Source organism: Dendronephthya gigantea, unplaced genomic scaffold, assembly GCF_004324835.1.
Source record: "Dendronephthya gigantea isolate DGI-Jeju-01 unplaced genomic scaffold, DenGig_1.0 000035F, whole genome shotgun sequence".
Classification (NCBI taxonomy): domain Eukaryota; kingdom Metazoa; phylum Cnidaria; class Anthozoa; order Malacalcyonacea; family Nephtheidae; genus Dendronephthya; species Dendronephthya gigantea.
In genome coordinates this window covers 1,665,044-1,686,015 of record NW_021163045.1, presented here as the reverse complement: position 1 = coordinate 1,686,015, position 20,972 = coordinate 1,665,044, and the positions used below count along the sequence as shown (strand labels likewise).

Here is a 20,972-nt window from a genome sequence, read left to right as displayed (position 1 = left end):
ATAGCTGGGTTTCAGTCACGTGACAGATTTAGCATTTGGTGGGGGACTCCAGATGGGAGAATGTTTATTAAATCAAGTAAAATATTCATTGTAGGTTTTGACCTAATGTTGAGCAGATGTTATGTGCAATTTAACGAAATTTGCTCATTTCCACAACAAGACATAATTCGGCAATATGTGTGCCACTAAGTGTCTCGCTATGTATGTAGTCTTGAAATGAAACCCACCTATAGTCCTGATTGCCATGGCCTTTCAGCCATGGCACGAATTCCTGCATCCAGATCTTTCAACACTCTTACATAATAGTTCAGCTTAGGTATTTACGACATTTACGAGTTAATAGTGACTAAGTTTTACGAGTTAATAGTGACTAAGGTATAATAAGGTATTGCTATATAGAGATTAGGCTATATATAGATGTGTATTACTATATAGATGTGTAGCTACTACATTGTTCAATACGCTTCATTTTTTCATACATCCGTATTTATTAGATTTTTTTCAATTTCCTTGCCTGATTCAATCAGGTCATTTAACTCAGAGCAATCAGTGTGCATTGGACTATCCTCTTCCATCTCACAAATTTCTCCGTGCAAAACTGGAAGCTGCTTCTTTGTTTCGCTATCAATCTCAAAGAGAAAGCAATTCACTTGAACACTTTCGGATTCCTGGAATTCGGTCATAATCGATTTCTTGATTGTTGCGATAAACACAACGTATCGTTCCATATCCGACCCACGTATATTATTCCATACTGTATTCCTATCACCCGCGCTTGGTTCTGGTAAATTCATTATGTGATGCGAGTGCCATTGTCCAACGTTACACAAACCTTGTTTGGTTGTGAGGTAATTTCCAACACTACTAAGATACTCAATATCCTGAAAGAACGATGTTTGGGTTCGCCGACAATTTTCACCAGGACCAAGTACAAATTGAATGACAACTGTATGTCTGTCTATCCACAATCCGAACAGATCACCACCAGTTTCAATATCATCCTTTGCCATCACCCATTCTTTGATATTCTTTAACTCATCTTTGTAAATGTATACTTTGAATTTCCTGTCTTCGGTTGAAAGATCGTTGCTAGCCCATTGAGTGATAAATTTACCGCTTCTGATGGTTTGACTGTACGACCATATGAAAAAATACCAAAGTATGTTAAATACTGGTATAAATACCTCTTTAAAGAACGTCTTCCAGAAAGTCATCTTGCAGTAGATTCGTGAAAGGTGAAAGTGAAAGCTTGGAATGGACGGCTGAAGTTAAAATTATTCTGTGATGAACGGACGTAGACTGGGAACAAATGCGAGCGAGGCGCGCTATTACCATTAGGGAAATGGGCCTGTTGATTATTTAACCCATTGACAGGGTGCTCGGTACAGTTTACATGCAGCCATTCCAGCTAGACCAATATCTTCCTTCCCAGTTTTTGTGGAAAATTAATAGGATAGATGCAAAAATGGTTCACTTAGTTGTTATATCTGAGTAAATACCAAGACGAAGTTTAGTAATTTGTTTATGAATATCAAGTTAACAAGTGTATAAAAAAATCATTCAAAAGCTATAAAGACGCACAAGTTTATATTGTCTCTTTACAATTAAACACCGGACATGATCAATCACTAGTCAAAGTTTCTTTATGACTAATCTTATTCAAAACAGTACTGTACAGGTATAAATTTAATTTCCACTTTTGGAAACTTCGGTGGCAATTTCACCCTTGACGTGTACTTCTTTGCCTTCCGTATTCCTTTGGGGATTTTATCACGTTTAACTTCTTTTTCAGCTTCCCGACCATTTCTAATATATGGATTATCACCAATAGCTGTATTGCGAAATGGCGAGTTTTGCCCTTTCAAAACCTTCAATTCTCCGTGAACAACTGGTAATCTTCTACCCCTTTGATCAATTTCAAACAAATATGGATTGATGTTGACTTCCATTCTTTCACCCAAACCCTTTATCGTTGCGATGAACACGATATATCGTTTCAAACCAAGGCTTGGCATGTTTCCCCACACTGTGTTTTCATCTCCGCCACTTGGTCGTGTCAGGCCAAGTCTATGGTGAGAATGCCATTGACCAACGTTGCACAAACCGTGCTTTTGTGTCAGGTAATTGCCTGCATTCTTCAGATACTCGACATCTTGATAAAACGACGTGGTTGTTCTGCGGCATTTCTGCCCGGGCCCCAACACAAACTGGATGACAGCTGTATGGCTATCCACCCACAACCCGAACAAATCGCCTCCGGTTTCGATATATTCATTCATTTCAACCCACTTCTCGATTTGACATCGTTCCCCGTCATCGATGAAAACTGTAAACTTTGTTTGATTAGGAACGCGATCCTCGTTAGATCTTCGGTGTTGTTTAGTTGCATCAGCGAGTTGCTGTTGCCGTTGCCGTTGATTTCTCGTTTGCGAATTTCGGTTTCTCCTGTTGTTTGGCATATTGCTTGCGACTAAACGCACTCCTTGCACATCTTCTACCTCTACCCAAATATTTTAGGTTCTTGGAATCTTGGCGTTTTCTTGGAATCAGGATCCGCTACTTGGAATAATAAAAATATTCAAAATGGCAAGCCCCCATCTAAAAAAAGTTCAAACCTCCCCCCGTTTATAAATTATCAATATGGCCGACAACAAACGTGTCGAGTGTTAAAGTTTTGTCTTCTAAATTGATGTAAAATGCGCGTCGTACGGATTAAACATAAAGCTGGTATAGCTGTATTTCTTGTGGCATTTGTATTACTTTTATTGGTGTTAATTTCAAGACATTCGGGTCCAGAAATTCATGTGAATAATGACAGTCCAAATATTCCTACAAGAACGGTCGATTTCATAAGTATTGCCAAGAATGTGCTTGTTAGGCCGAAAAATGAGGACAAAACAGTGCAGCATGGCTTGCAAAACACACCTCTATCACGAGGTAAGCTTAAAAGTCATTTTCGCAAGCAGCCGCGTCCACCAAAACGAAGAGTCTCTGACGGCATAGTGGATAAAGCGAAGGACATCAAAAATGTTGTCCATGGTGACGCTTTACAGGGTCCGTTCAGGGGAAATTATGGTCGTCAAAGGGGGATTCGTAAACATAAACAAATAAACTCTGATGCAAAAGGTATATCTTTCGATAAAATCGTGAATATTGCACGCTTAAATTTTGCTCAACAAAAGATAAAATCATATTGTTCATACATGAATTCAGCTACCATACACTTAAGCAGGTATTTCATTATCTTATCCTCTTATTTAGAGATCAAAACACCCAGAGTACCTAAGCATGAAGTCTCATCTTACACAATTGGTATTTTGGTGATTGCATGCAACAGACCGGATGCAATAAAGAGGGCGCTGAACAGTTTATTGAAGTACAGACCATCTCCAAAACAATTTCCAATTGTTGTAAGCCAAGATTGTGGCCATGAGGAAACATCCCAGGCAATCTCTGCATTTGCAACTGCTGTTAATCATATCAAACAGCCAGATCTTTCAGAACCTGAAGTTCCACCTAATATGAGAAGATTTACAGGCTATTACAAGATCTCAAGACATTTTAAATGGGCTTTAAGTCAGATGTTTGACAAGATTGGATATGATACTGTTCTTATTGTTGAAGATGATCTTGACATAGGTATGATCTCATATGACACCTTAACCCATAGAAATGGTAGACATTGTCTATTATTTCTATGCCTTAAACTAAAAGAGAAAGTTTGCAGGGTTTAATGCCTTGAGTTCAAGATATCAAAGAGTTCTAGTTTTCAAGTTACTAATCAACAATTTTGTTCACTTTTCCAGCTCCAGATTTTTATGACTATTTCTTGGGGACAAGATATCTACTGGATGAAGATCCAACAATTTGGTGTGTGTCTGCATGGAATGACAATGGCAAAGCTGATTTGGTAGACAGTAATGAAAATGGGAAATTATATCGTTCAGACTTTTTCCCAGGCTTGGGATGGATGATAACTAAAAGAATATGGAATGAGCTTAGGCCTAAATGGCCTAATGGATTCTGGGATGATTGGATGAGGGAACCTGCGCAAAGGAAAGGAAGAGTGTGCATACGACCTGAGATTTGCCGAACCAAAACATTTGGCAGAGTTGGTGTTAGTCAAGGACAATTCTTTGATCAGTACCTAAAGTTTATTTTATTGAACAACAAAAAGTTTGACTTCACACATACAGACTTATCCTATCTCATCAAAGAAAAATATGACCAGGAATTTACGAGGAAAGTTAGAAACTTGCCAGCTTTTAAGGTGGATGATATAATAGCTCATAATAATGGCAATCATCAAGAAGTGCAAGTGTATTATTCATCCGAGAGCTCATTCAATGCAATCACTTCAAAATTTGGTGCAATGGTAGACTTCAAAGCTGGTGTACCCAGAGCTGGTTATCAAGGCATTGTGACAGTCATGTATAAAGGAATTAGAGTTTATATAACACATAAAGAGTAGTTATGAATGTATTTAAGATGTATCAAAGTATGTTCCTAGAAACAGATCCTAAATGGTTGCTCTAATTTTTTGTACATTTTCAAACATTTTGTCAAAAAAAATCATACACATCAAATATACACTCCACTATAATGTGTACAAGGCTCAAGTAAGTATAAGAACAGTATCATAAATCACTTTTTTATACAGCATATATATGGACAATTTTATTATAAAATTCCAGTTACAATAATATGACAATATTCTTAAGTGACTATGCGTAAAGTTCACATGTGTATTTCAAAGTTCATATTCTTGTTCATGGACTTGCTGTTTGTAAGCATTCTTTTTTGGCAGGCATTCCATTCAACTTCGATTGTATTTTCCCCAAATGTGAAGGAGAAACACAGAGGCAATAAAGAGAAGACTCAGGACGAGGACTGGTACAGGACCACTACAAAATAAAAAAGATGTGTCAAAGTCTGTGTAAAGATCTATCTTTGTGTAAATACACATGTTCTAGCTGACATACACTTTTAATCCAGGTGAGTCTTCGGTGTAAAATTTCCACATTCCACCACCACCAGCAGGGGCTGTTCTTCTTGTGACGGCACTAGATGCCCCTTTCCTGGTGAATACAGAGATAGTATATCAGAATTTGGTTAGGCAGCTCTTCACAGGCTACTTTTGAATGTAAGAAGTTGCTTTAAGGAAATAGAATGAGCAATCTGCATTTAAATAACAAGAGATAGGTCATGTTTTCCAAATCCTCATTTCTACCTTTGCCTAGCTTGTCCACCTCCACTTGAGGTCTTAGCAAGACCTTTTGATGGTGATTTACTTCCCCCTCCTACAGACGTAGCTGATGCAGATTGAACCTGTAAAGAAATCAGACAAAACATACTTTATATCATCTGCACTTTCCAACTAAGAAACGTCACAAAGTTGTCACTGCAAATACTGTTTTGTTTACTTTAAAAACTTACACTGCAGTACTGTTTTGTTTACTTTAAAAATTTTTTTTATAACTTCTTATATATTTTCACATGTTTTATTACACAATTACTACGCTGTCTATGTGATTCCCCTCAAGCCTCATAACCCCTCATTCAAAGTTCAAACACAGTTGGTATTAGTCAGAACTGTATATTAAAATCAGTATCAGTTTTGCGATAAAATATCTTAGTCCACGTAATTATAATCCCAGAAGCATTGTAAAGTGGTACGATCGTAAGGCTAGACCGATTTATAAACACATTTTCTCACAATTTCTATACTAAATCCCTATATCTTTACACACGACAATATCACAAACATTTAATTCCCTAAACTGACCTATTTTAAGCGTTTCAATACAACCTCGTAAATGAAATACCCAGCAAACAGTTCGACATACCGTACGGAGTAATAAATGAAGTTTTTCTTGAAATAAAACGATTTAAAACTTACCATTTTTGTGACTATACTATGTTCTCTGTTCGAAGGAAAACAAAAGAGAATGCTACGTCAGTTTAGAGAAATTTTCACAAAGACTGGGACTAGAGAGTAATGCCGCTGAAAGTTGAGATTCCGGCGCAGTCATTCTCGTCTCCAGGTTTCTTGCGTGCAATTTGTTACCCAGACGTCTTTGCTCGCTTGGAAAACAATGAAAATGGCGGGAGTTTCAAGTTATGCTTTATAGAATTTATATCGCCGTCAAAAGAGGTATTGTTTTGAATTTTTTTTGTTAATTTTTAGTCTAGTTTTAATAATTTTACAGTTCTCTTAGGCTTTATCAGAGATTAAGCAATTCAAATCGCTTTCTAACTAATTGAAATTGCTATTTAATTGGACTATTAACCATTGTACATTTCGCATTTTTGCTCCTTTGTTATTATGTTAATATATGCTAGTTTATTATACACTAATATTTTTCATACAATTTAATGAATTAATAAATTGCATGTCATTTTCCCCGTCAATTTCGAAGGGCGAACTGTGCAGAAATATATTATTCAAAAATTGTTCATTTTTATCATACAATATGTATAATCTATTTAAAAGCATTTTTGGTACTTCCTGCAAAGTTGTATTCACAACATGTGCAGATTTATAAATACAATACAGTTTATATATATACATCTAGTAGACTAGACTGACAATTTACTCGTCTATTTGCAATCCATACATCTTGTTGTAATCCATACATTTTGTTGCAATTTCACGAAGAAAGATTAAGTTAACTTTTCATATTTGGAGTGTTTGAAGATGTTTGACATCTTGAAACTGGATACAATTCCTGGTTAGTACGAGCTGTTGTGGGCAACTGCTGATACTGCCAAGGTATTGGAAGGAGATGTGTGTATTGGTAGGAAGGCAAATCTGTTTGAAATAATCTTTGATTTCCATCATGGCCGGCGAACGGACCTGGTATACGAGAAAAGACACCTAAGGAGAAAATAAGCCACTGTAACATATTCTAAATTTACAGTTCACCGAAATGTATTGTGAGAAGATAAGTTTTCCTATGAGATAGATACAGCACGTGACTGTACGTCTCCATTCCGGTCGACACTTCCCTGGGTGTTTTAGCATTCTGTAACTCAGCTATCAGAGGGTTCATACTATAGTTCATGGAAAATCAAGAGTATTTACTGTGAAGATGAAGTGGAATCAGATACCGGAGGGTTCATCAAAAATCCAGTGCAATGTATACTGAGACTCAATATACAAAAAGTGATGTGATGGCACGGCAACAGATAAGGGTGAATTACAGATATAATCTAAGGCTATGCAAAAGTTTATGTCCAATTCTACTATCACTATACTAATACCTCTTGGCGTGCTGCTTTGCACCAATGGAAAAGACCTTAGATCGTGATGTGGATGTAAAGAACTATTTCCCGACGGAGAAATCACTTGAAAAAAGGTGTTAGGGCTTGTAGGTGGGGCACCTTCATAATGAAGATAATTCTCGTATGGAGAATTTGGGAAAAAGCGGTGAAAATTCTCGCTCGGATTTCTACGAAATATTTGTTGTTCTAGCCCATAAGGACTCGCGTTGATTTGTTCTCGCGGTGGACTTAACGTCTTAGTGAAATTACCGCGTTTGAATTGTTCAATATACTCCGGATGGATGCTCCAAAAGTGACTACGGTTTCCTCGCCTCGAACACTCGCATTTGACAAAGCACTTGTGGAATGATAAATTATGTCTGACCGTATTACGCCATCTTGGTTTCCCGGAAAGATACTGAAAGAAATGCTGCTCCATGTACGTGTAAATTTCCGATAATACCATCTTTTTATCTGGACTTGAATTTATAGCTTCTGCAATCATTCCTATATAAGGCAATGGACTCTTCTTGCTCTCACACGTTGGGTGGTCTTGAAATTTAGCTGGTACCAATTTGAGATTATCACTGTCGATTTTCGCTCGCTTTGGACATTTACCCTCAATTACCGATTCATTGCATTCATCTGTGCTCGCGGTAGACCGGGGAAAATTGGGGGATATTGGAACCCCATCATCGTCTGATGCTTGACTTATCTCGCTTCTTTGGAACGGAAAATACATGTTTTTTTCCTGATTGATGTTTTGAATAAACTTCTCCACCTCTATGTAAACTTCCCAAACTTGTTTCCTTCAAAAAGATAAGGACGTTTCCCAAATGCACTTTTCAGAATGACCATGTTCTCTTATAGCTACATGCGGTTTATTGCACGCGCAAGCAGAAATTGGATTGCATTTATGAAACAAACATCAACCTGCTTGAACGTAGAAGAACTATATTGTTCAAATCTCGTCTAATTCTCTTACCTTTCTTACCCCACGCTGTTAGTTCAATGGACCTGCTTGCTTTGATGTTCAGCCTGTAATTAGAATAGTTTCTGTTATTTGGCACTTCAGGGGAGCTTTGTGTTTCTTTCTTGTGTTTCATTTATGTTATATGGTTGTATTCAAATTCTTTCAATTTTCCACGAGATCGTCACGGAATTTCTTTTGCTTGGCCTTTTATGAAATGTTCACAATTTAAACGTTTTCTTGATTTTGTAACCTTATTTTGGTATGCGAGATTTGTTTTAATGATATTCACATTGCCCGAATCTGGTGAGATGAGGTCGAATCTGGTGGAATGACGTCGAATATGAATTGCCCGTCACAAAGTAATTGGACTCTTCGCATCAATATAATGTTGCAACAAAATTGAAATTATACCAGGGAATCTGTGGAGTTTGGCGTTTTACGAGTGGCTCTAGATCTGTGGCAGACATCGACAGATGAAGTGGTTGTTAACAGAATTTTATGATCTGACATATTTTCGAAAGCTTACCTCTTGTTTTAAACCTGCTTGTCATATCACTGCAATCACTGATATCTCTGTGTATGAGGTGGCAGATCACTGCTCTCACCACCATTCCTGATGTTTCCTGCAAGATAGTCGATAGAAACGTTGCATCAGAGTGTTCAAGATTTACAGAGTGTCATTTGGACCCCTAGTATCATAGTCTCCTAGTTATCATCACGATACTCCAATAAAAATGGATCTGTCCGTCTAGTGATACTGTAAATAAGAAGAAGTACTTTACCAAGTGTTGAAAAAATGCATACATGGTTAATCTTCACTGAACTACTGGATAAAGTATTCCAAGTATGGTGCGTTCATTATTATACACTATTAACACAAAGTGCTGTGGAACCGGTGGACATAAACCACTTTATTTTCAGGTGGTGATCTAAAAATTCTATATGAATGAAGCCTTTGTGAAACTGGAAAACCAATAACATGATCATTCAAAGGTGTTCCGGTTTCGGTTTTAATTTCTCAGGGAATTCTTAATAGAAGAGTTAAACATATTTAAATAAGAGCAAACAAATGGAACTGACACCTTTTTCTCACAGGAAAACGTCTCCAGGACTGACAAAAGGTGCGAATCTTTCAAAAGAATAATTACTGAATTTTATGCTACATCACGTTAGACGGCTAAAATGAAATTTTTTAGTATCTCAATTATTATCCCTTGTCATCAGAATGAAGCGATGATTTAATCAAAAACTCTCACCAGACAGGAAATTTGCTACTCACCACATATGCATACTGTAACATCACATCTTATATTCTGTCGACAATCTCTGTTGCTCAGCTGTAAAGGGATTCTGGATTCCTTTAAAATCAAAATGCATATTTACGTTAGCGACGATCGATACGATGTCACGTTGTAAAATTTCAGGATAGTTTGATAATTTTTCTCATTCTACTTGTGGAAGTGTTCTGCATATCAAGCATGGATTACTTACAATGATGAATATGGGACAATTTGCAAGAGTTTTTTGCATGTAAACGCCTATATGTCGTTAGCGCTAACTTGTTGAAAAATAAGAATGCTTGAGTCAAAGGAAAATTGACACGGAAACAGGTCTTTAAATACGCCCACGCGAGACTGAAACGAAGTTCGTTATCAACCTTAACACTTTTCATTCTTGTGGATGATTTGACAAATAGTCTCTTGTATAAGAAAATAAAACAAAGTTGTTTCTGATTTCAAGATGTTAGGGAGTTTGTTGGTTGTAGTACTGCAGTATATTAAACACCGCTCCGTAATTCTTACCAGAATAACAGCCTTTCTTCGCTAAATATGATGGCGTCAACGCTCGAGAGATTCACACTCCACAGTCGCTCACGGTGCTCCTCCGCGTTCTTCTATCTTTTAAACCGAATCTCCGTGTTTGAGCTAAAGTTTCTCGCTAACCAAACAGCGGGTTTGTTTCAACTTTGTCCTTCTCATTGAAGCATTGGAAATAATGACTGACCTTGCGTGTGGCCATCAGAGACGCTTGTTACTTGTTTAAAGACATATTCATGATGTATAAATGATCTTCATGCTTTTAAGAAAAAAAAAACACACACACAAGAGTATAACTTCGAAAACTATATTTTGCAACCATCCTTGACTTAATAAGTATCCAGAACGTTTATCTTCTACTATGAAAGTCAAAAAAGCGAAAAAAATATCCCATATATAGTCATATTTTTAGTTTAGTTCAGATTTTCTATCAGCCTATCTAAATATTTATCCAAAATACTTGGAATAATTTACACTCGACTCCCCCGTCTATAGAAGTAGCTGCTACTTTTTATACTAATACAACGTAGCTATATAACAAAATATGTAGTCTGCAGAATGGCTCAAAGACTCATTATAGATGTAATCCTCTTAAAACTAGATAGATTCTAAACGCATATAAAACAAAAAAAACTGTTTTTCAATTAGCCAAACATGTTTAACGTATCCGTTAAGTGCAAACATATAATCTGTTATTGTGTGTTTTCCGTGCATGGGTCTCCAAACACTCTCACAGCTACCCCTGTGTTTGGTAAGAGAACACCCGAAACGAGGGTTTAAAAATATGATAGCAAACTGTACACCCCCTATATATAAAAACATCCCCTATATAAAAAACATTTTCTCTTGTATCTTCAGATGAGGGCATTTTATTCTTATACCAACTGAGAAATTGTGCTTGGAGGAGTTAAAGATAGATCAGATATCGAGGTAGGAAAGATTTGTTTATATTTGCAATGTGTGTATTTTATGCCTCTGGTCTCCATTTACTTGTAAGTGTTGTGAACATGTCAAGGTGGCTGATGTGCAGCCAACAATATTGGATCTAAATACAGAAATAGAGACAAAATTTACATCCTTGTATACTATTTCTCACTTGTTCTGGACAATTACAACAAAATGGAAACCATGCAGGCTTTTTATATTATATATACCCGCATGTAGCATCCAGTCGTCCACGTCTCACACTGAGGAAAACAATGGACAATATTTGAGTTCGAAAGTATTGTTTTCTGGCCATGCATGTTTGTTGCAATGATTGACTTTCTTTGTCCATTCTCAGCGAAAGTCTAAACTTGCTTTATTACAACAGCAGCATGCATATATGTATATATAGCTATATATACGCTCTTATATGTATACATGCACTGACTTTAGAGCCGGTGAGAAATCAAATTATTGTGTGAACAATGTGTCGACCGAGTATGTCGTCATATACTACATGCAGTAGTGGAATGATCAACCAAAAATTGCGCGTCAAAAAATTTTTGCGGGCTTTTGGAAATCGTCTCAGTTTAGGTTTCTATATGAATTAGAAACTTATCATTCCAAGCATGCGTGTAAATTATGCGATCCTCGCCAATAATTGCATGTCGCCTGTCTGGTGGCTGGAATCGTTTACGTCGATGCAGTGACAGGTATAGATAAATACCATGATGAGTCGCAAGCACTTAAAAAAATTAATTTAAGTGCTTATGGTAGTTAAACGTCCTTATTCCACGTGCATCATGTTCTTGCCAAGTGTGGCCTTTTATATATATATGAATATAATTGATTTAGATCTGTTTACCCACGCTGCACACTTATATATGTGGACGAAGCCAACAATATAGTGAATGATCCTGTTTTTTTCACTATTTACAACTTAAATTATAGCAATTAACTTTTCCTTTTAAGGGATCGTCATAATTCTTTGTTTAAAATTTTTGGATATATAGTCTTCAAGGTTTTTATTGCAAATTTTTTGACGCAGTAAACATTGGATCAGTTAACTCTATCTGATGCAATTATATTTATAGCGTGACTTCTTTTGTGAGATAACCACATGGACTCAAAATATAGAGTTGATACAACCCTATATAATCATGCATGCATATACCACGCAGACATTCAGGTGCCGCTTTTACGAGGATTGGATCATTACAAGGATGATTTCTATAAGGGTTTAAAGAATAACATTATTAAGCTTTAATCAAGGTCGCACTATAAGGTTTAATCAAGGTTATACTGGGGTTCATTCGAGGTCATATATAGTGCATGAGATTTAATCGGGTTTAAGTAATAAGCTAAAACTTTTCACAATTTCATTCTATCTAATTTTCTGTTTATATATTTAATTATATCTTAACTTAACAAAAACACAATAATTACTTTGCATTGTTTCATAAACCAATAGATTATATACATTTGTGGTTATATATGAATGCTTCTTTTAATAAATTGGTAAATTGTAACTAATACAAATAAAAAAAAGCTGTCAAAAAAACTGTGGTTCAAAACACATCCCTACTGTTCGTTATCACCACAATTCAAAGTGTTTACTGATAATAATATGCATATCAATAAATATATATATATATGTCTCCTTTGATAGTTTATCTGCATTAATTAACACTTATCCGCTAAATATCTAATCAAATTCACAACTTTGCACATCTAGTTTAAACGTTGTAAAAGGTCACCGGTTCTCGTGAATGGTTACTTGATGTTATATGTGTATATAAATATATCGCGTGCAAGACTAACTGTCGATTTAAGACTTTGATAATATTTGGCAAAAGTTGCGGTAATGTTACTTGTGTGAATGTGGTTAGAGTTAAAAGGTACCCGTTTTCAATCGCGATGGGTGCCTGAAGGCATGCTGGGAGTAGTACAAGTCGCGTCGTTAATGTGTTGTTGTACTTTAACAATTTGTTTGTCTATAATAATGTTGACAGTTTTACTAATCATTTTCGCGCGTCTGCTGCCCTTCCTTGTCGTTTTTGAAATTTTTTGACCAAAACCTGCACATGCAATGCAGACTCTAACTCACGCGGTCGTGAATCTGATATTATTCATCATTATCAAGTCATCTTTATCATGCGGCTTGTGATAAACACGGCGTATATAATTTACCTAAACTTAAATGAACCCCCACGTGGATAAGGTCCGTTCCAGACGTCGAACTTTTCAAGTGCCGAAACTAATGTTAATGAGTTAGTTACTAACTCTTCTGACGAAGGCCGTCAGGTCGAAACGTCGAGAAGTGTTTTGTCTATTTTAGGCAGTTGTTATACCACATTTGATGCTAAGGTAGTCTTTGTTGAGGTACACATTCGCATTCAATTCAGCACATGAGAAATACACATTGCCCTTCATGACTTTCCACTACATGCATTAATCCTGGCAAAGATGGTTTTGCAATAAACCTAAAAATTCTCGTAAAGCATCGCGGTTTTCGTAGATGAAGTAATCATTGCCATGCGTGCATGCAGGAGGTACAATAATGAGCAAAGTCTAGTTCAAAATACTTTCTTGATGAAACAGATGAAACACTAGGGTGTAACACTTTTTCTGTAACTAAACAAGAGATTGATTTTTCGTATTTTTATATACCACAATTTTACGTATACCAGATGCACGATCCATGCAGTATAGTTTCAGATCATTTGCCTGTTGTTACAAGTCGCGTTGCGGACTGAAAAGAATGACAATATATTTCCTCGCCAATGAAGGCTGGCTTGTATATGCAGATGATATGAGTCGTTTATTTTACAACCAAATGGCCTCAACTGAAGGAGATCGTGAGCGATTTGAACTATTATAGGACTATAGTCGTCGCAACCGCATGGTTTCACATGTCCGTATGTAGATTGATCGCTGTCGTTGATACTTTGCGTGTTGGTAGAATTGACCTGCTTCGTTGATCATGGATATATTGGATCGACGAAATTGAAATTGATCTCTGAGAGTGTTATTATACAGATTTCAACTTATTCTTTGTTTAGACTAGACTATAGACATTCTACGTCTAGCCCATTTGTTCTTACTATATAATCTTTTTGAAAGCATAAGACATAGCTACTTACATTTGCATCCACATCAGAAGACACGAGGGTATTTAGTACCAGTAAATTGTTATTTGCATTGATAGGATTTATATTCTTCATAGAGATATATGGTTCATGTTTGTCGTTAAACGGGTATGCAACTGTTTTCGCACATGGCAAAGTAAACATCTTGATATATTTCACACATTGTCGAAGCAACGATTTTTATAGATTTCAGTACAGAGGTTATCAAGCAATGCATGTATAAATATATATATATATACAGCTTGGTAGTAATAGTGCCTGGGCCGGTTGCACACAGACTGCGTGAATATCGCGTTATCGATGAAATTTTTTAACCGTTGTAAAAATTGTGTAAATGCCAGAAAGTTGCCGCTTTTGAGCCAACAGTTGTTAAAGAGGATCCCGAATTTAAGAATACTAAGATTTAATTAAATTTATACAGAACAACGGGGCAATTTTCAAGCAATTAAAAAACACTATCCGCGATAGAGACCGCGTTATCCATGCAGCTTCGACAATTAAACAGCTTCTTAATTCTCCGTGTAAGTTATGGTTTTTACATGTTACATTAAATGCCGGGTGCACGATGACCACGTTGCCGATGTATTCCTCGTGTGTAGAGAAGTAGATAATTGGGGAAATTAGGGCGTGGGTTATATTTAGTAAAATGCATAGAAAGTACGTGATTGATGAGAGGTTTAAGCTTTATACCTATATAGTATATATGCCATATAGCTACACTGTGAAACTTGGAATCCTGTTTGACAGCATACTGTTTCTAACATGCCTATAAAATCGGTCACAAAATACTCCAGCAATTCATGTACCGCGAATATTCCTGTTTGAAATATCTTAATTTTCTTTTCAGGATATCGTGTATATAGTTTCCTAGCTCTTTCCCTTTCAGTAATTTGCATGTATATTCACGACAGTATATATAACGTTCACTTATAGCCTTAACAATGTTTCAAAAAAAGACAAAGAATTTTGTAACATTTTGAATACGGAAGGCGGAACGTAGCATTATCAGTGACTGGCTTCATGCCATCGGGACACATTACCAGACATCAGATTAATCATTCTTCCTTGTTTTCACAGACAATTCAGATCCAAACGAGATAGGATTGGTCATGTGTAAACGTAAATTTTGTAAAATCAGCCTGATTTCTTCAAACAAACCGTCCTTTTCATGCCAGAAACTATAAGCCAATCTTCACCATGCACAATTTCATTCATATAAATTCGGGGTTAATTGCATGTGCGAAATTAATTTGTTGGGTTTTGTTTTGTGCATAAACTGAGGTGGAACACTATATTTCAATGTTGTCTCGACATTAAGTTGTTAAGGTGCTCTATACCTATCTTCAGTTGATCATTTTGATACTTATTGGGAAACTTCCTATTTATTATAGTACTTATTTTACCGCTCGACACAAAGAGTCTTTTTTATGAGTTGTTTTCCAGAATAACAAATAAAACATATGGCTAAATGATCTTTTGTACCGCGAAAAAGAAAAAGATTGTTTATCAGACAAACTTCAATAACAGGATATAGGCAAATCGTTTCATGAGCTTTATGAAATATCCAAGAAAATTGGCTCATCATGCAACTGCAAGAAGTTTTAGACCATAGTATAGAGCATCGACGTCTTGACGGTATTTCCTATAATAATTATCCTTAAGGACGCTCTTACAGTATTTGATTCTGTCCATGCCATAAACTGGGTTTATTTCAAACAATTCAACACTCGCCGTTCAAATGTACCTTTTTAAATCCTTAATTAACTGCATGTTCATGCTGATATATAAACTGACTGACCTCAGTATGTGTGCATATATAATGATATATCTTTAGCTAAAGAATGTAACACGTGCGTAATTGGAAAATAATTATACTCTATTACCGTCTTGTATCTGAAAACCATGTGCAGCACAGCACTTGCATACAAACTGGAGTGCGAAACGAACGGATATCGGGTGAAGCATGTATAGAAGATGCGCAGTTTGAGCCGTACTTTCTCTGTTAAATTTGCTAAAGTAAGTTTTCATTAGTGAGGCCGTGCGTGCATGCGCATTATATATTACAGCCAACTTTTATACTATAGTGTACTATGTATATATAAACTTTTGCATGGCCAATTCGGTGATGAAGTGCAGTTTAATAATACTACATATTTGTTGAACCTGAGTTAGTTATATACATATATATTGAAAATTTACGTTGATTTTTACAAGAATACGACCATCATGCACACACACATATATATAGAGGAAATATTTTTGCAGAAAGCTGTATTCTTAATGATTTTGGTCCAATATCATTGTGGTTTGCGGTCTTTGTTATTTGGTTTATAAACAGCTAATATAGAACATAGTATTATAAGCCCTTTGAATGCATTGTCGTCGCTTCCTTAACGGGTTTAGCCCGCCTGTACTGTGCAGGTAGCATAAGGGAGTTTAATTCTTTATACACCTATATACTCTCCCTGGCTACATTATGTGTGATGTCAAGACCAATTCCTTCCAAATTAGTCGTACAGGATAAATATATATATTTTTTAAGATTATACATTCGTTATTTTAGTATACGTTTAGAAATTGGTTATAAAACCTAAATCATCATATTCTTTACTTAGCCTATATATATAGTCTCTAAATGCGAGGTTTGCCATAAAAATATCAGAAATGATTTTGTTCTATATCGTATTAAATTTCCGTTGTATTAACCAATTGCACGTCGAGCTGCAAAGTTGATGTAATTAATCAATCTCAGATGAACAAAAAGAAAGAAAGTCGAGTTACTCCAATGCAATGCTATTTTATTACAAATTCTTTTGAAACAATTCACTGGTTAGCACACACATATATATATATGCTAATATAGTTGTTTAACTATGAACGCTATGAGCAAACAACTTGCTATTTGTCTGTCATACGTTTCTGGTATTGTCAACTTAGCCATTGCGCCATATCTTTGTTTTATTTTTCCTTAAGGGCTGCACATTATTGTTTTTCAAATGTGTCGCGCGGGAGGAGCGCTGCACCCCCCGCCGCTGCGCGCGCTGTCGCTAGTTAAAACGTTGAATAATTAAAAGACCTGGAAGTATATTGCTATGCAGTGTATTGTCTTCGCGAAGTTAAAAGGCCGTGGTTAAGCGTATCTGATCACACAATTAGAAGGAGGAACACGCGTTTGCACGTCCACTCGAAGTAAACCTGAAGCCATTTAAAGAAAGACGCCAGGAAAATCGACAAGAAGACAAATTCGTGAAGGAACAACAAAGAAATTAACTATAAGTAAGGTTAGTTAGCAAACAACGACAAACTATTTTTTTCATTTATATCTATTAGTTGAATGTACCCACTGTCTTTTAACACTATGAAATAGCAACTCAGGTTCAGACTAATTGAATTCGAGCTTTGATTATTCCCTCTAATTGCATCATTTTGTAAGGGTTGAAACGTAAACATTAGTACAAATGTACTGGTATATAAACTAAAGTACTTGTGTTTCGTATGCTTCGTTTCAATAGCACAGGATGAGGCCTAATGTTCTATCAATGGATCACTCGTTTTTCGTTTGAGATATTTGTTTATTCCCGTCTTGTGGCAAAAACGGCTCGAACTTATAGTTGAGGTGTACTTAAAGTTTGCAATTATTGCATTAAATATACCGTTCGTAGTTTGACATAATTTCGCAGAATGAATTAAGTACAAGCTTTTTGCATAAACCGTTCGATTTGCTCGATTAAATTGCACCCGTTTTCTTTACCAGCGAGTGGATGGGAGCTCCTATTCCATGCCCAGTTGTTGATATAAACAAATACCTTGCCGAGACTGGGTCGAATAAATGTTGTTTAAGCATTTTAGGGACAATCTGTAAAATGGGACTCCCGCATGAGAGGCAAACTTGGGCGTTGCATGCCCTCCAGTGAAAATCCAAACTCGATATACATAAAAATCATTGAACAAACGCTTAAGAAATGGTCTCCTAGATCAGTATTTAAACGAATTTTGACACTTATATATTGCTATAAAGAAATATATCGAATATTAAAATACTTGGGTTGTTGTGTGGCCGGAAAATGGACTCTTTTCAAAGAGAGCGGTCCTTCAAAGACGCGATGATCGTCTTCCGGTAAATAAATGCATTTTCAACAGCAAACTTTCCTTCAATTTAACCAAACATAATTGTATTAACCAAAGCTAAGCGTAAAAGCTATATAGCTATCGATGATAGCTATAAAAAATATTCAATGACATGCGAACGATATCGCTTAGCAGCTTACATTCCGTTATCTCCTCTTGTACAATCTCTGCCCAACCTTGTTATTCATTATCTGAATAATTATCACACTCGACTTTACGTACTTGTGTTGATTGTTAGTTTTATCCTTTTGCGAATTATAAACTTTGAAAACTCAAATCGAAAATTAACACTCTATGACTAACAAAAACAAGCATTCCTTTATGCGTTGCTTGTACTTAAGCTTCGCTATCGATTGTGAAATGCTTGGTACTAACTCGATTGTTATTTTTAATGTATACTAACTCGATGTAATTATGTTGTTATCGTTTCATTTGCCCTCATTCTACATCGCTTCTATCAATTTTTATGATATCAAAATTTCTATAGGGAACCAAACTGTCCTATTAATGAGAAGGCATTTTTGTTTTGTTCCGTGCCGCGAGTCGAACGCTTTTTTCACGGCAGGTTTGTTGACTGAACGTACTGGTTTTACTCTTTTTAATAGCAAATATACCCGAAGCTTTTGAAAGAGGACAAAAAAGCGCTGTCAAGTAATCTCCACTCGAGATCGCTATGTATTCATCTATACAAACGTACGATTCCAGTACGTCAAAGGCAGCTTACAAGAGCGTAAACGAAATGGATTCGTTTGGTAAACGCAAGTGCTGGCAAACATCGCAACGTTTCTCGCCGTATGGAGTGCCGCGTTACCCAACAACATACTCTAGCCTCAAGGACAATCAAGATGTCTTAAAGACGTTTCAAGATTCCTACGAGCGCCTTCGTACCGACGCCGACGATAAAGTGCTCTCGCAGAAGTGTGGCAACGCGTTGTCGGGTGCAGAAAAACCTCCTCTCGGACGAGACCCTGCCGATGCTAACGAGGACGCCAGCGACAGCAGAGACAATAATAGTTTATCTTACATTGGAATGATTGCGACAGCTATATTGAGATCGGCTGAGACGAAGCTTACGCTTGCGGGGATTTACACCTACATGGAGAAACATTTCTACGGCATTTTGTCGAACAGGCCTGGCTGGAGAAACACGGTGCGTCATAATCTATCTTTACACGAGTGTTTTGTGAAAGGCGAGATTGCAGCCGAAGGAAAAGGACGATTTTGGCGTATTCATCCCAACTACTTCGAACAGTTCAAATGCGGTAAATTCAACAAAAATATCCTCCAAAATTCTGTTCCTATATTCTACCGGGCGTTTGGAAACTATCGAATCCCAACACCCAGAGAAGATCTACCTCTGCCACCTTTTTACTCCGGGTCAACCTGGGCGCCCACCTTGTATCCGTTCATGTCTTCCTCTTACCCGTACCCCGCTCTCCCCTATCCTCAAACTACACAAAGCCAGCAGCGCGTGCACGCATTTCGCACGTGCTCCAGCGATTGCTGCTCCAGTTGTCCGAGTGTTCGTCCACTCTCAGCCATTCATTGTTCGTCTTACAGACCCACGATCAATCCTCAATCTTCACCAGGCATCGCGAATCCATTACGTTGCTCCGTTAACAACAATAATAATAATATTCATTGATGTAAAATACTGATTCTGTTCATCTCAAAGAAAACTTCTAAACTCTGCTTCTTCATTTGACATGAACTGTGGCGGGAGTCTCTCTATTCGAAAGTAATTTATTACGGAAGGGAAGTATATTAGGGTAATAGCTTTAAACTGCCGTTACTATGGCGCGTTAATTGTACATTTAAAAAAGTAATTTAATATGTATAATAGCATTATGATATTACGTGTATATTAAATTTATTTATATAGTTGCAACCTATATATGAGAACTAATGATATGAAATGTCAGAATGTATACCTGTATTTCATAGTTAGTTCTAAGTAAGACGCTTTCGGATATTCTGTTGGTAACTATACGTCATCGTTAGCGTTTCTAAATAAAGTTTATTGTACAAACTGCGATTTGATAATTTTGCACACAACTTTTCATATCTTACAGTGCAATGCTTAACCCATGCATAGAACATCGTAGATGGTTCTGGATTCCATTCAACCCTTTTTGCATTACAACTTATGGATTGCTGGAAAAAGAGAGCCCCTTCAAATTTCATATCATATGCAAATCGCGTGCAGCGAAGAAAATTTCGGCTTTTTTGAACGCGCAGCATATTGTGTCCTTAAAACATAAAAAAAAACACTTTACAGACTTATCCAGGTAGAATCAAGACATGCGCTCGCAGGAAATAGCCATACAATGATAGCACTAGCCTTAATTTCCTGTAGAATTTGCGGTTAGCTTTTTTTCAGACATTAAATATAACTTTATCTATTGGCTAGACGTTATATACACAATATAATATATATATATCGTTATAGGTGCATGCAATTAACATTTTGAGGATGTCGCGAGAGCACTTGCCTCGTGGTTGGCTTGACGTAAAACGCTTGAATTTTGGCCACATATGAGAAAGGGTTTTTGTGCTGGTCCTCGTGCATTTCGTAGATGACCTTGATTGAGCTGACTTGTAAACACTATATATTATTAACCACTTAAGTTTTCCGAATACAAGCAAAAATTGCGTCATGTGTATGTGCATGTTCATCTCAAGACATACACCTTTTCCATTGATATACAATGGACGACA

General features: G+C 36.6%; 4 protein-coding genes across 6 annotated transcripts; 2 read left to right on the top strand and 2 right to left on the bottom strand.

The window, feature by feature from the left end:
• Positions 1-448: 448 nt before the first annotated feature.
• LOC114525610 lies at positions 449-2,551 on the bottom strand. Its single transcript, XM_028546998.1, has 3 exons — positions 1,667-2,551; positions 1,475-1,487; positions 449-1,269 (listed from the first exon to the last, which is right to left on the bottom strand). Exons 1-3 carry the CDS (start codon positions 2,457-2,459, stop codon positions 474-476), a joined length of 1,602 nt encoding a protein of 533 aa, XP_028402799.1. The 5' UTR covers positions 2,460-2,551; the 3' UTR covers positions 449-473.
• Positions 2,552-2,602: 51 nt separating this feature from the next.
• On the top strand, positions 2,603-4,667 carry LOC114525704 (alpha-1,3-mannosyl-glycoprotein 2-beta-N-acetylglucosaminyltransferase-like). Of its 2 annotated transcripts, none has more exons than XM_028547117.1 (3): positions 2,603-2,937; positions 3,262-3,639; positions 3,807-4,667. In XM_028547117.1, exons 1-3 carry the CDS (start codon positions 2,697-2,699, stop codon positions 4,469-4,471), a joined length of 1,284 nt encoding a protein of 427 aa, XP_028402918.1. In that variant the 5' UTR covers positions 2,603-2,696; the 3' UTR covers positions 4,472-4,667. The 2 variants fall into 2 exon arrangements, with proteins under 2 accessions (XP_028402918.1, XP_028402917.1); XM_028547116.1 differs by having other exon boundaries at positions 2,603-3,126.
• A 37-nt stretch (positions 4,668-4,704) lies between these two features.
• On the bottom strand, positions 4,705-5,991 carry LOC114525706 (protein transport protein Sec61 subunit beta-like). The gene is made up of 4 exons (XM_028547118.1): positions 5,900-5,991; positions 5,231-5,328; positions 4,983-5,078; positions 4,705-4,904 (listed from the first exon to the last, which is right to left on the bottom strand). Exons 1-4 carry the CDS (start codon positions 5,900-5,902, stop codon positions 4,817-4,819), a joined length of 285 nt encoding a protein of 94 aa, XP_028402919.1. The 5' UTR covers positions 5,903-5,991; the 3' UTR covers positions 4,705-4,816.
• An 11,275-nt stretch (positions 5,992-17,266) lies between these two features.
• On the top strand, positions 17,267-20,238 carry LOC114525770 (forkhead box protein L2-like). Of its 2 annotated transcripts, none has more exons than XM_028547192.1 (2): positions 17,267-17,402; positions 18,860-20,238. In XM_028547192.1, exon 2 carries the CDS (start codon positions 18,928-18,930, stop codon positions 19,897-19,899), a length of 972 nt encoding a protein of 323 aa, XP_028402993.1. In that variant the 5' UTR covers positions 17,267-17,402; positions 18,860-18,927; the 3' UTR covers positions 19,900-20,238. The 2 variants fall into 2 exon arrangements, with proteins under 2 accessions (XP_028402993.1, XP_028402992.1); XM_028547191.1 differs by having other exon boundaries at positions 17,267-17,407.
• The last annotated feature ends 734 nt before the right edge of the window (positions 20,239-20,972 follow it).

Excerpts from the sequence above, each read along its gene's own strand:
- LOC114525610 (XM_028546998.1), bottom strand. The coding sequence starts at position 2,459 with ATGCCAAACAACAGGAGAAACCGAAATTCGCAAACGAGAAATCAACGG.
- LOC114525704 (XM_028547116.1), top strand. The coding sequence starts at position 2,697 with ATGCGCGTCGTACGGATTAAACATAAAGCTGGTATAGCTGTATTTCTT. Across the intron at positions 3,127-3,261 it reads AATAAACTCTGATGCAAAAG|AGATCAAAACACCCAGAGTA; the intron begins GTATATCTTTCG and ends CCTCTTATTTAG. Across the intron at positions 3,640-3,806 it reads TGAAGATGATCTTGACATAG|CTCCAGATTTTTATGACTAT; the intron begins GTATGATCTCAT and ends TCACTTTTCCAG.
- LOC114525706 (XM_028547118.1), bottom strand. Across the intron at positions 5,079-5,230 it reads GGTGGACAAGCTAGGCAAAG|GAAAGGGGCATCTAGTGCCG; the intron begins GTAGAAATGAGG and ends TGTATTCACCAG. Across the intron at positions 4,905-4,982 it reads GACTCACCTGGATTAAAAGT|TGGTCCTGTACCAGTCCTCG; the intron begins GTATGTCAGCTA and ends TTTATTTTGTAG.
- LOC114525770 (XM_028547192.1), top strand. The coding sequence starts at position 18,928 with ATGTATTCATCTATACAAACGTACGATTCCAGTACGTCAAAGGCAGCT.